The sequence below is a fragment of the Rhagoletis pomonella genome, unplaced genomic scaffold (assembly GCF_013731165.1).
Source record: "Rhagoletis pomonella isolate Grant_MI unplaced genomic scaffold, Rhpom_1.0 Rhpom_scaffold_00003, whole genome shotgun sequence".
In the NCBI taxonomy this organism is placed as follows: Eukaryota; Metazoa; Arthropoda; class Insecta; order Diptera; family Tephritidae; genus Rhagoletis; species Rhagoletis pomonella.
In genome coordinates this window covers 94,630,871-94,645,132 of record NW_023458557.1, presented here as the reverse complement: position 1 = coordinate 94,645,132, position 14,262 = coordinate 94,630,871, and the positions used below count along the sequence as shown (strand labels likewise).

At 33.8% G+C, this 14,262-nt stretch overlaps 2 protein-coding genes across 2 annotated transcripts; both read left to right on the top strand.

Moving 5' to 3' along the window:
• Nucleotides 1-2,373: 2,373 nt before the first annotated feature.
• Nucleotides 2,374-3,157, top strand: LOC118736691. The gene is made up of 4 exons (XM_036466733.1): nt 2,374-2,626; nt 2,728-2,739; nt 2,816-2,878; nt 2,959-3,157. Exons 1-4 carry the CDS (start codon nt 2,457-2,459, stop codon nt 3,056-3,058), a joined length of 345 nt encoding a protein of 114 aa, XP_036322626.1. The 5' UTR covers nt 2,374-2,456; the 3' UTR covers nt 3,059-3,157.
• Nucleotides 3,158-8,799: 5,642 nt separating this feature from the next.
• On the top strand, nt 8,800-9,694 carry LOC118736690. The gene is made up of 4 exons (XM_036466732.1): nt 8,800-9,167; nt 9,270-9,281; nt 9,358-9,420; nt 9,505-9,694. The coding sequence occupies exons 1-4, from the start codon at nt 8,998-9,000 to the stop codon at nt 9,614-9,616; spliced, it is 357 nt and encodes a 118-aa protein (XP_036322625.1). The 5' UTR covers nt 8,800-8,997; the 3' UTR covers nt 9,617-9,694.
• The last annotated feature ends 4,568 nt before the right edge of the window (nt 9,695-14,262 follow it).

Genomic DNA, 14,262 nt, shown 5'->3' with positions numbered 1-14,262 from the left:
GCAGATGTGATTATGACATGTTCGAAGTAAGGCATATATCGCTGTTTATGTATGGGAAACTGAGTATTATCTACTAAGCTTATGCACGGTAGTCGAATGTAGATATTCGGTTCAATTTAAGCGCAGAGAAACCAATATTTATTTTAATAAAATTCACAGTCCCTTTTTGTATAAATTTTTAGTAGGGGAGGAGATTTATCACTCTTTTTCAAACGAACAAATAAAAGATGTTTAGACAATTTTACTAAAAATCCAGGTCTTTTTAAGTGAAAAATATTGAATTAATAAATTATGCAAGTAGAGCATTTTCTGGGTATGCAATTTTTCTAATGCCTTCGACGGATATTTTTAACGACTACTTGCCTAAGTCAGCTTAGACAAATTTTGATGCAATATAAGTTTTCATGCTTAAAATTAAGTACTGATGGAGATATTGGAACAGTTGGCAACTTTTTTAAACCACTTTCGTCTGATACTCCTATAATTCAAGTTGAATTTGAATTTTCAAACACGTGTAGACCTGCTATAAATACGTAGCTAAGAAATAAGTCCTTTCCAAGCCTCTTTCGATTAAAACTTATATTGTAATAACAATAGTAACTTGTAATACTACTTTGTTTGATTTTTTTTTTTCAAACAGGTAGCAAACCTCTTCAAGTACCTCAAAAAATTCTACATGTTCAAGTTGAACATCTCTAAACTTTACTTTTACTTTGACTATAATTAATTTAAATGCGACTTTTAAAATCGGTGGCAACCATTTTCGAAATATTTTCCAACTAAAACCTTATTAAATAAAACCCTTTCGTCTGACACACACATTGTTATACATATGCCAATTATCGTATTACCTTTATTCAAGTAGAATTTGTTATTTCAAACAGGTGGCAACCCTCCTACGTTTCTGTTAGAACTAAAACCCTTATCAAAGGCCTCTCGATTGATACCCATATTGTAGTAGTTAATTTAAATTAATGGAATTTAATTTTTAAACGGGTGGCAACCTTTGCAAAACACCTCAATAATATTCTAAATGTTCAACCTTAGGGTTTCTTAACAATCTTTCGTTAGACACCCATATTTTAATTTTTCAGATAACTTGCGAATATGTAATTAATTTAAAATTGGCTCTTTAAACAGGTGGCAACCTTTTCCAAAATATTTTCAAACTACAAATTTTTTAAGCCTCTTGACATCCATTTTTTATATAATTCTCAAATAAATAATTCTCTTAATTCCTCTTAAGCCCTCCTCCATGAGTATGGAATTGATTTAATATACATACATATCTCCATACCAATTTCCAGTACTCTATCACAAGCATTTCCTGAGATATGCAATATGAAAAATTCCGTTTGTATGGAAGGTGCCACGCTCCCTGGTTTAATCGATAAAAGCCCATGTGTCTAGGTGAAGTCTGCAGGTTACCACAGGAACTCCTATAGTCTCCCTTTCTTAAAAGATCATCACAGTGCTCGTCTGCCTAGCCAATTTATTTTTGCATTCTGTTATTTGCAATGCCACTGCGCTACAGATTCTAAATAAGCCTGATTAGGAAGCAATACAACCGGGACCGGGAAGGAAGCTTCGCTCGTCCATAAGGCCCCTGATTGCCGTGAAGAATTTCAGACAGGAAACATCTTCTCCGACTCTACCTTCCAAGCTTAATTCATCTGTAACCGGACCTCTACTCCAGTGGCTGGGAATCACACATTGCCTAAGATGAGAACCAGAGAGTTATGCGTAGAGAAGGATCGTATTCGGAGCCAGCCTCGAAACGCACCGATCCTTATGTTTAAGTATGAGATCAATGACAAGTTGAAGGAGAAACCGGTGCCCGTTTTTCTGATGGCCGAACGGCGGTAAGCGGCAGTCCCACCTGCAATGTCTACGGGTACGATGCTAAGTATGACGCTATGCTAATAAGACCTCATACAATAATAATATGGATGTACTATGGTTTTATACTCCTTTCCACTTTGCCGGAAAATAAACACTCTGAATAAAGGTTTGATAAAGCTCTTTCCTCTAAATAATATTTGTTTCATCTTTTATCTGTTAGTTAAATATTTTTTTATTTTCGTTTAAGAAAAAAATGTAACTGAAATCCGTAAAGTTCTTTCTCGCATTTCGTGGTTCTCAGTAACAACGTTCTCCCAGTATACTGGAGATACTATGTAAATACATATGTACATATGTATGTATGTACTTATGGGCTTACGTATGTAGAAACTATATGTAATTGATAAGAAAAAATTGATAAAGTGGGTCAATAAGAAACAATCTGACTCGTCCGAATTAGTTGAAACTATTCGACCTATAGTGCAAAAGTATATTTATTTTTCACACTCTGCCTACAAGCTGCTGTTTTGTGATAACAACTGCATCGATCAGCAGCAGAAATATGGGATTAGAAAAATAAATTTCATTTCGCAGTACGTGAATTGCATAGCAAGATGGTTGCTAATGTGTCGTTGGGATTTTTCGGTTTTTTCTGTATAATTTGCTTTGGTTCCGTTTCAAGCGAGGATCCACTTACAATATACCTTGATGGCGGCAGTGAGTTTAAGAGCATAAAGGATGATTTGAATAGTCTCATATCTGACGGGGCAGACGCAACGAAATAGTAATATAATTTACTATATCTATTCGCATTGAAATATTGTGATTTCAAAATGGCATTTTTCTATCTTTTCTTTTCTGTGTCGACGTGCGCTAAAATTGCAGCATGCAAACAAGGTATGCAAATCTGGAAGATTATATGTATTGCCACATTAGTCAGGATATGACCTTATACTTATTCTCGTTATTTTAGATTCAATCAGATCGAAGCCAAAGTGGATAAGTTAATTAGCATCGCGAATGGTTTAGCAGATGGGTGAGTTTGTTGTTGTTGTTTTTTTTTTTTTTTTTTGTTCATTAAAATAATCTGAAAATACTTCCCTCTAATCATTTTAGTCTGAAAAATTTGAGCCAGCAAGTATCGAAGAATGATGGCAATAACTCAAGACGCGCTTGCACAGTGAAATTAGAAAAAGAACGAAATTATAAGCTTTGAATAGCGACGTTTTTTTATAAAATGCAGAGTAGTTATTCACATAAATGCGCAAGAAATCTATATATGTATTAATTCGTTCTGGCGATTCTACCAAACCCGTTGATAAAAAATTTTCGTATTTGTGTTTAGGTGTTGTTGCAACCTGTTCAATTTGAGTTGCTTTCGCATTTTGTTTGATTTCATACTTATTTGAAATTAAGCTTTGTCAAGAAATAATCGATAAAAAAGTGAAGACATAATTGAAGATAAAGATGAAAATGAAATCAATGGGAAATACATAAGAACTGAGGAAATTTATTAAAATTTTTTATAAGAGTCGAACAAATCCAACTACCAAAAATTCTGTTAACCAGTTAGCGAGCCATCGAAGTTTATAGTTATCGAAATTTATCGAATAATCTAAGTTTATAATTATCAAAATTTTTCGAATCATCAAAGTTTATAGTTATGGAAAATTATTCAGTTATTCAAATTGAAGAATTGTTAATGGGTTGTTGAAATTTATAGACACAGAAACTTAATTGTTAAAATTTACGGACAGTTATCGAGCTATACAAATTTATGTAATTACCGCAATTTTTCAACGGAATTAGTCGCGTTATCGATCTTTATTGAATTATTAGTGTTTATAGAGTTAACGAAATTTACCGTATTATCGTAATGTATAAAGTTCTTTCAACTTATCGAGTTATCGATAGTTATTGATTTACCGAAATTTCCAGGTCTGTCGAATCGAAGTTTTTAGAATTTTCAAACTAACTATCAAAATTTCTAGGGCTTTACTTGTATATCAAGTTTGCACAGTTTATCGGTTTATCGAATTTTATCAGTTACCAGGGTGTAAGAAGCTATCGAGATTTGTCGATGGATATCGAAATTTATGGAGCTATTGAAATTCAGCGAGTCATCGAAATTTATAGAGTAATTGAAAGATATATGTTTATTTTTTTATTTAGCGAGATGCGTAAAGTCCACGAAAAGTACAGTTATCGTTTCAATTCAATTTCACTTTCGACTCCCCTTTATCTTTATATACAGCTAATTAAATGAAAGTGGTACGTTTTCTCCAATTTAATTTACCCAGTAATTTACGTATACATAAATTTGTATGTATGCACATTAGGGTGGTCTTTAATGTGGCAAGCAAAGGTGTATCGCACAGGGGACAAAGGTCCGATTACCCTAAGAAGACGCCTTAACCGACTCCAATCGGAACTAAAATTTATTTGTGATATCCGCGACATTAGCAGTATTGATTTTGGGCATTAAATGAAAGAAAAACAAGTAAGAGCAGCGCTGTCTTCGGCTATGCCGAAGGCTTCATACCTTTCATGAACATCTGCAAATTTTACTTTGACAGATTACTGCTTTTGAATACATCTGCATACATCGATAGAGGAGTTACATACTTATATAAAAAATCGCATCTAAACAATCAGAGGTATGGAAGATATACTTTATATGGCACCAATCTAAGTGATTTTCACTGCTATGTGATCGGTATGTAAACCGGTAACACAATTTATTGGGTTTAGTTTCCTACATAAAGGAGATATATGGCAAAAACTGGTATCTGAACAATCAGTGCTATAGGAGATAAAGCTTATACAGCATAGATTTTGATGATTTTCTCAGTAGACTTTGTATTATTATTTATAAAATATCTTACGAAATTTATCGGTTTTAGCTGTTCAAATAAAGGAGTTTTACAGTAAAATCCCATATCTGAACAATCAGATGTATGGAAGATATATGTTGTAGTCATCCGATCCTTGTTATTTTCACTGTAAGTATTCTGTAAATAATGAGTGAAAGTGGTGCGAAATTTCATGTTCCTAGCTGCTTAAATGGAGGAGTTATGATAAAAGACCTCATATCTGAACAATCAGTTGTATGGGGTCTGCAGGTTATAGTGACCCGACCTTTGTTATTTTCACTGTAAGTCTTCTGTTATAATGACTGAAAACAGCGCGAAATTTCATGGTCCTAGCTACATAAATGGATGAATTATAACGAAAAATCTCATATCTGAACAATCAGTTGTATGGGAGCTATAGGTTATAGTTACCCGATCTTTTTAATTTTCACTGTAAGTTTTCTGTTGATAATTATTGAAAACAGTGCGGAATTTCATGTTCCTAGCTATATAAATGGAGGAGTTATAACGCAAAATTTTATATCTGAACAATCAGTTGTATGGGAGCTATAGGTTATAATGACCCGATCTTTGTAATTTTCACTGTAAGTATTATGTTGATAATGGGTGCAAGTACTGCAAAATTTCATGTTCGTAGCTGCATAAATGGAGAAGTTACAACGAAAAATCTCATATCTGAACAATCAGTTGTATGGGAGCTATAGGTTATAGTGACCCGATCTTTGTAATTTTTACTATAAGCATTCTGTTGATAATGGGTGCAAGTGCTGCGAAATTTCATGTTCGTAGCTGCGTAAATGGAGAAGTTATAACGAAAAATCTCATATCTGAACAATCAGTTGTATGGGAGCTATATGTTATAGTGGTCCGATTCTTCCGGTTCCGACAAATGATTAATACATTATAAAAATACACCCACCTACCAAATTTGATCCGGATATCTCGAAAACTGAGAGACTAGATTGCATACAAACAGACAGACAGACGGACAGACCGACAGACGGACAGATGGACAGACGGACAGACGGACAGACGGACAGACGGACATGGATAAATCAACTCAGCTCGACGTTCTGATCATATAAGTATACATTTTGATGGGTCTATCTCTTTTTGTTCTGGTACTTACAAACATCGGACCAAAGTTATAATACCATTTCATGCTCATGAAAGCTATAAATATTTTAAATTTTTTTAGTCCTTAGACGCATCTGGTTTTTGACCCCTTTGCGACACGTCTTAAACCACTCCAAACGGGGCCAAAATTTATATGTGATATATTCGACAGTGATATTACCGATTGAAGGGGTGAGGCCTAAAAAAAATCCTTCATTTGATTTTTTAAGGACCACCCTAATGTACATTGTACATATGTATGTATTTAAGCACAATTATATGTATATCGTTTGTGTGTTTCCTATAGAAATTTGTAGTTTCTATTTGGATTTGGTATTCCAATTAGCACCAGTTGCGAAGTTTCCCAAATGTTCTAAGATAGCATGAAATCATTTATTTATTTATTGTATGTAATTAGCGCGTAATTGATTACAGTTGGAGGCACAAAGGCAAGCGCGCAAACGATAGGAACCAAAAGAACTATGCTCTGGTGCAAATTGGTGATGATATCCGTATTGCCTCAACAATGACTTTCATGGTGGTTTCCAGCCTTATTAAAATTTGTTCTTAATGTCTAAACATACACACATACACTGCTGTTTTCTTTTTATTAATTACATTGTTTTTCACGCTGAAATTATTTTGTTATTTTTTTATAAAAAAAAAATGGTATTATTATTGTGAATCTCGTTAAGAGAAATAGAGCTTTCCGATCGAAAAATATTGATTTTCTACAATTATATACCGTTTCTACGAAAAGTTTTTTTCCCCCTTTGAGCGCCCTCTAAATATTTTTTGATTTCAATGCTAGGGGTTGAGAGCATGAAAATTCCAACTTTACTATTACATATGCATTTTTGCACCACCCTAGTTTACATATTTTAATTTTTCGTGTAGCTACATGGCTAACTTTACTTTTACAATATTTTCATATTTAATTGACAGTTGCAGTAATCCGCTCAAATTCTAATGCTGATAAGAATACATACGAGGGATGTTTCCAAAAGTTCTGGGAATTCAGCTATAATTTTTTTTTATTTGGTTAATTTTCGTCAATATTGCAATGTAGTTTTTTAACATGATCTCCATTAAACTGAATAAATACATTTATCCCAACGATACACTAATTTTTTTAAGCCGTCCTCAAAGAAGTTTCTCGGTGTCTCTTCGTTCTAACTATTTATGGCACATTTTACGTCAGTTAAACTTTCAAATCGAACAATCCGTAAGGGTTTTTTCAAATTTGGGAACAGATTATAATCCGGAAAATAAGGTAGGTGCGGAAGCAATACCTATCGTATATCGTCCAAAACATATTTCGTTTTTCTTGCGGTGTGTGGTATCTTGCATTATCCTGTTGCAATAACGTACGCTTAAGCCATTTTCCAGACCTCAGTGGTCCGCTGAATAAATTCTGATTTTTTCACACCTTTCCGCAAAAAGAAAATTATTGCTACAAAGCAATGCTATGAAAACGCATTGTACTGAAAATCTCTAGTTAACTGCCGATTCTGAGTTAACTACGCACTGTGAAATTGGCCCTATACCAGTCGAACACAAAAATTAGATAGTTGCATAAACATTCCAAGACTTGTTTGGCACTAATAACACTGCCTATAAGTTGAGCGCAATTTAATTAAAGCACAATTCCCAGAACTTTGGACACATCCCTCGTATTAACTGCCATTAGATCGAGAAAACAAACAACACAAATTAAAACTTACAAAAAAAAAGTAAAGGCAGATGTTGTCATTGCGCATTGCTATGAAAACAGAGCAGCTCATTCACATCAATTTCATTGAAAAATCGCTGAGTAATCAACATGAAGTAAAACCGGCAGCTGATGTACACCCGACAGAGAGCTCCTCGGGAGCAGCGTATACGATGAACGAGTACAAATATTTAAAACTTGATTTTGCGAATCATAAAAATTTGATAAGGAAATTCTAATTCTTATTCATACCGCATTTTTTCCTATAGGAGAGCGCCCGGTCAGTACTACTGTCGGACGCGAAAGTTACCGCTTAGCTAGCTAGAAGCTCTTTCGGCCGTATCGATTGACTACTGACCAGAAAGACTCTGCAGCTTTGTATGCCAGCTTTTCGCTCAGCGATCGCTGAGACTACTGAAAACCCATGATTCTAGGTGCACTCCGCGGGATACCACAGGAACTCCTATGCTGCCCCTTTCATAAAATATGCAGCCCGTCAACTGGAGACAGTTATGGCCGCAACATCTACTTTAAAAATGCTGCAAAATTCCAAAAGTCTAAACATGAAATCACTAAGATGAGAACCAAAGAGTTATGTGTAGAGAAGGATCCTATCATAAGCCAGCCTCGATACGCACCGATCCCCCATCTTCATGGGGTCGAAGTTTCCAAAAGTCGGCGAGTGCTCAAAAGACGGATTGTAGGAGCAACCGGTGCTCATTTGCCCGATGGCGGAACGGCAGATTGGCGTTAAGCGAAAATTACCTCATACAATAAAATTGTTTTTGCAATGGTTTCATCCAGCCAGATAGGGTAGTAGTTCAAAGTAAATTTTTATAGGTTTTTGGCGAGATTTTAAAATTTGGATATCGGCGTACATATCGATCATTTTCTAGTAGATTACCATTATATAAATTTGTTCGTATTTCAGTATGCAGAATCGATATTTTTTTGTGTTTGGTAAATAACAAATAATGATATCTGTCAGTTGTATCGCATAGGAGGAGAACCTGCTTTGGCGTGAAGAAAATATAGGGGGTTACAAGAATTTCACTGAAAATATAATAATCATAAAATATCTTTACGTTCATACTTATATTCGAATAAGTAAACTCTAACTTAAAATTTTTTAAATAATTTTGTCGAATGTAACGCGAGTGACGGTGGAATCACCCCATCCATATATACTTACTTATATCGGAACCACATAAAATTCGTATGAAATAAAAAGCTGATAAAGTAGCTAAATAAGAAACAATCCGCCTGCATTAAGTGCTCGTGTGAATTAGTTGAAACTATTTGAGTTATACAATATAAGTTTTTTTATTTTTACACTAAATGCGCTTCTCAGCCTGCAAGCTGCGTTTCGTGATAAAAAAACTGCATCGCTTAGCAGCAGAAATATGGGATTAGCAAAATAAATTTCATTTCGCAGTACGTGAATTGCATAGCAAGATGATTGTTAATGCGTCGTTGGAATTTTTCGGTTTTTTCTGTATAATTTACTTTGGTTCCGTTTCAAGCGAGGATCCATTTACAATATTCCTTGATGGCGGCAGTGAGTTTAAGAGCATAAAGGATGATTTGAATAGTCTCAAATCTGACATGGCAGATGCGCTGAAAGAGTAATATAAATTTATAATATCTATCCGCATTGAAATATTTTGATTTCAAAATGGCATTTTTCTTTCTTTCCTTTTCTGTGTTGATGTGCGCTCAAATTGCAGGATGCAAACAAGGTATGCAAATGTGAAGGATTATATGTATTGACATATACGTCAGGATATCACCTTTTACTTATTCTCATAAATTTAGATTCAATCTAATTGAAGCCAAGGTAGATAAGTTAAATAGCATCGCGAATGGTTTGGCAGATGGGTGAGTTTTTTTTTTTTTTTTGTTTTTCATGAAAAATCTTAATATATACGAAAATATGAACATACTTGCTTCTAATCATTTCAGGCTGAAAAATTTGAGTCAGCAATTATCGAAGAATGATGGCAATAACTCAAGACGCGCTTGCACAGTGAAATTAGAAGAAGAGCTGAATTATAAGTATTCACCATTCGTGTGAATTAAGAGTTGTTTAATTTTTTTCTTTGAAATTAAACAATGGAATTTTAAATGTATATGTATATGTATATTGCTTGAATTTATTAGATTTTATTTTATTTACAATTTCAAATTAGCGAGAGAGAGGGACAGAAATTTCAACAATCCTAGGGCGGCATTTAAATTCTGACGTTATTTTTTCCCATACATTTTTGGACCACCGTAATGTACATCCATGTAGGTATAAATTTTTTAGGGTAAATATTTTAGGGAAGTATTTTAATGTGATTTAAAACAGTATTGAAATTAGAAAATAATCAGTTTGAATCCATGCACTCAACAATAAGCTTTGATTTGGGGTGAATTCTAATTCAATGCAGAGTGGTGCGCTTTTTTAGAATTTTGATTGGTAATAGCAAAAATATGATTCATTATGCTCTAAAAAAAAATTTGTGTGTACGATTAAAATAAAATTTTTGGTCAATATTAGGCTCGCCCTAGTCTATAAAAGTTCAAGTGGTAAAAAAAAGTTGTTCTTAGCTTACTTCGATTATGTGCAAAAAAGCTCCACATACCAAATTATGTTGGACTGATAATTTCGAAGATAATTAAAATTTTAGTATAAAAAATTATTAATTAATTTATTTATTAATTTGAATTTTTTTAGCACATTGAACTTTAATAGACTTGGGCGAGCCCAAGATATTGACCACAAATTTTCATCTTTCACACAGTTTTTATTTTATAGTGGTAAGTTATTCGAATAAATGCACAAGAAATTTTATTAATTTTATGAGAAAATATAAAACCGCACTCGCGTATTAGTATTCTGTTGGATTCATCCGCTTCTTATACTCCGCGAAATTTTCCCTCCTTTCACTCTAATTTCATTTTCGACGCCCCTCTACGCATATCGTTACATACAGCTAATTCTATGTAGTAGTGTTTTCTCGAATTTCATTTATCCATTAGTTTATACGTATAAGTAAATTGTATGCATGTATGTCGGTAATGGGTTTTCTGTAGCAATTTGCAGTCTCTATTTTGATTTGGTATTCCAATTAGCACCAGTTGCGAAGTTTCCCAAATGTTCTAAGAATGATTTCGATTTATTTATTTATTGTATGTAATTAGCGCGTAATTGATTACAATTTGAGGCACAAAGGCAAGAGCGCAAAGTTTATTTCGTTAATACGAGTAAAATATAAGAACTATGCTCTGGTGGAAATTGCTGATGATATGCGTATCGCCTCAACAATGGGTTTTATAAATTTGGAGTTTTTCTGTGTTTTTTTTTTAAATATTTTTTGAAAATGAAGCATTTAAAACTTTTTTCCAATTTTTGTTGTAGACGGTGGGCCTGAACCAACTTTAAATGCGAAGTCATAGCACATCCTATATTCTTTTTTTTTTCATTTGTTGCTTATATTTTTTTCAAAACAATTTAAGACCAAAAAGTTAATAATCCCATGGAAGGATTTTGAAAAAATCGAGTTTAAATGGCACATTTTTTTTTTGGTTTTTAATTTTTTGATTCGTTCTTTCCTCTGAATTTCAACAGTAGAATAAAATTTAAGGTAAATATCAATTAAAGTACACAAAAAATTAGTTGTACTACATAAGATTTATTAACATAACATAACATGCAATTCAGTTTTAAATATTAATTAAATTAAATTTATATAATTGATATTTACACTCACATACCATTCCCAGACTCACATTTATTCTGGTGTTGAAATTCAAAGAAAAGAACGAATCGAAAAATTAAACAAAAAAAATTCTAAAATTTTTTATTTTTGTAAAACTCGTTTTTGTCAAAAACTGTTCAGGGGATTATTTTCTTTTTAGTCTTAAATTTTTGCAAAAAATAGAAGCAAACAAATAATGAAATAGTGTCGGATGTGCCATGACTTTGTATCTAAAGTTGGTTCAGGCAAACCGTGTGTAAGTTTTTTTGAAGCTGGAGTTTTTTTTTTTAAAAAGAAGAATTGTCGGAATTTTTTACGGCGATTGAAGGTTTTTCGGAAATTCATTGTAGAATATAATTTCTTTATGATATTAAAAATGTTAACTTACAAAATTTTGACCAGAAAACGATATAATTTTCTTTTTGGAGTTCTTAGGGATTTAAGAAAAACATTTTTTTCGTGGCATTTTGAATGTACTTTTGATTTGTTCGAGATTTTTTGGGATTCAGATAAATAGCTAAGAGATGAGTGCTTTTTCAAAATTTTTTTTCGGCAACTTTTGCGAAAAATTTCGGTATATTTATCTATATGATCTATAGTATATATTTAAAATTAAAAATGAAGTGGGTTGAAAGTTTCTGAACGTCTTCGTGATCGTTTTGTGGATATTTTTTATGGGGCTTCCTGTTCTTTCCCTTGCTTCCCTATAGGTAAAAAGACAACTTTATTTTTGTGCCCCGGGACTCATTCTTGCACCACAGACAGGGTCGGCTTTAGGGCGCCAAATTGAGGGGGGAGACAAATTCTGTGATGGCGTTTAATTTTTTTATTGCAAACAATTTTCGAGTGTTAATTTTCTTCATCGGCGGGTGGTGGACTGACGAATCTTCTACTCGAAACTCTTAAAAACAACAAAATTAATTTGAGTTTTTTACAAAAGAATGGATATCAAGCCGGGGTGCTCGAACTAAATCCTAGAGCACCATTCATACCATGGGGACGGCATTCCTTGAACATGCATCACGCTTTTTGGTGAACTTGAGCGCATCTATTTTCTATTCTGAGTATCTACCCAGAGATGGACCACTTTCAATGACATCCCAGAGTACAACCATAAACATCGCTGCAGCCACTAATTCGATAGAAAATTGCGCTGAATTTCTATCCACCTACAGTAACAAAGAAGGAGATGTTCGATCACGAAAGTTAAGATGAGTTTGCAATTTTCAGACCATAAGATTAATTTAATAATAATAATAATATCCCAACGGTTTTTACCCTCCATTCCCGCCCATCCGCACGAGGGGCGCAGTCCGCATGACGTACGGAACCAATATTTTAAATTTTTGTGCCGAGTCACGATAGGCAGGTGTTTGTTAAGTGTCGAGATCTAAAACTGTTCAGCTACAGAACTAAATTCATCAGCTGATTTTATGTATTTATGTCAATAATTCACTTATTGAGAGAGGAGAGTATCGCTTTCTTAATGCTGAAAAGCGGATCTGATATATCAAACGAGCTGGAATGAGACACGATCCAGAAAATAAAGGTCGCGCCATTCGCCATTCATAAAATACTTTTGTTTACATTCACTGTTGCCAACTTGATGCTTTTCGCACCAAATTTAGTGGGTATTCAAAACGCGAAAATTTTTGAGTTTTGTGCTTGGTGCGTTTTTGGTGCTTTTGTTTTTAGTTTAAAGACATCAAATTAGAAAATCTTAAAAAAATGGAAGCAAAATTTATAGTAATCGTAAGTGTGGTAAGCAATTTTACAAAAATGTAAAGAAAATCATGGCACAGTGACAATCATAAGCGATAACGAAACATGTGCAGCACCTTCAATCATGCCAGAAGAAATCGACCGTTGTTCAAGAAACATCGATTTTTATTAATTTGAATCGGCATCCTTACAATAAAACTATGTATTCATATAAAGTCCATAAAATACACCAATAAAAATTTGGTGCTTTTTCAAATTCAAAACTTGGCAACACTGCCTTTTGTTCGATGCTTCCTCCTTTTCTTGTCGAGTTCATTTTGCTCTCTCATTCTGGTATATTTTGACGTCACGGCCAGTTGCTCTCAGCTCGATTGGCGCAATCTTGTATTCTATCATTCTTGGGAATGAGAGTTAAAATCCTGGCATAAGCAATGGAGTGGGTCGTGCAATTCAAAATTGGTTTTACAAGCTTTCAGAAATATGGGACAAAAGTGTCTTGATACGCGTGAGGGAACATTAAAGCTTACATCAGCCAGAAGAGACGGACTTGAAATTGAGCCTGTCAGTAATTTAACCATAAAAATTATACCAAGCATTTCACTGCGACTGGCAAGGGTAGGAAGGTTAATAAGTTTTAAGCGACTCGTATAAGGTGGAAGACTATATTGAGAATCCCATCGGAAATTTCTTAAAGCAAAAAGTAGGAATTGTTTTTGAATTGATTCTATCTTGTCTGAGTAAATTTGATACCTTGGATTCCAAACCACCGAGCCGTATTCCAGAATCGGCCTAACTAATGTTGTAAACAGGGTTTTAGTGATATAAGGGTCACTAAATTCTTTTGACCATCGTTTCACAAATGCAAGTACACCTTTAGCCTTGTTGACTGTCACATTAATGTGAAGATTAAAATTAAGCTTAGGATCCATTGTGATACCAAGGTCCACAAAATTGTATACCTGTTCCAGGTTATGGTTACCTATTATATAAGAAACTGGCAGAACAGCTCTTCGCGAGAAGCACATTACTTTACATTTCTTAAGATTTAGAGGCATAAGATTTACTTTACACCAGTAAGCCATGCTGTTTAAGTCTGATTGTAGCAAAGACCTTTCTTCAATTGAAACGTACGATTTATAAAGTTTTACATCATCTGCATACATTAAAATTTTGGAGAATTTTATATCTGTAGAAATATCGTTTATAAAAAGCAAGAACAGAATCGGGCCTAGGTGGCTACCCTGAGGGACTCCTG

Bases quoted from the DNA above. Each gene is read 5' to 3' on its own strand.
- LOC118736691 (XM_036466733.1), top strand. From the start codon at position 2,457: ATGGTTGCTAATGTGTCGTTGGGATTTTTCGGTTTTTTCTGTATAATT. The intron at 2,879-2,958 runs GTGAGTTTGTTG...TAATCATTTTAG, and splicing joins GCGAATGGTTTAGCAGATGG to TCTGAAAAATTTGAGCCAGC.
- LOC118736690 (XM_036466732.1), top strand. From the start codon at position 8,998: ATGATTGTTAATGCGTCGTTGGAATTTTTCGGTTTTTTCTGTATAATT. The intron at 9,421-9,504 runs GTGAGTTTTTTT...TAATCATTTCAG, and splicing joins GCGAATGGTTTGGCAGATGG to GCTGAAAAATTTGAGTCAGC.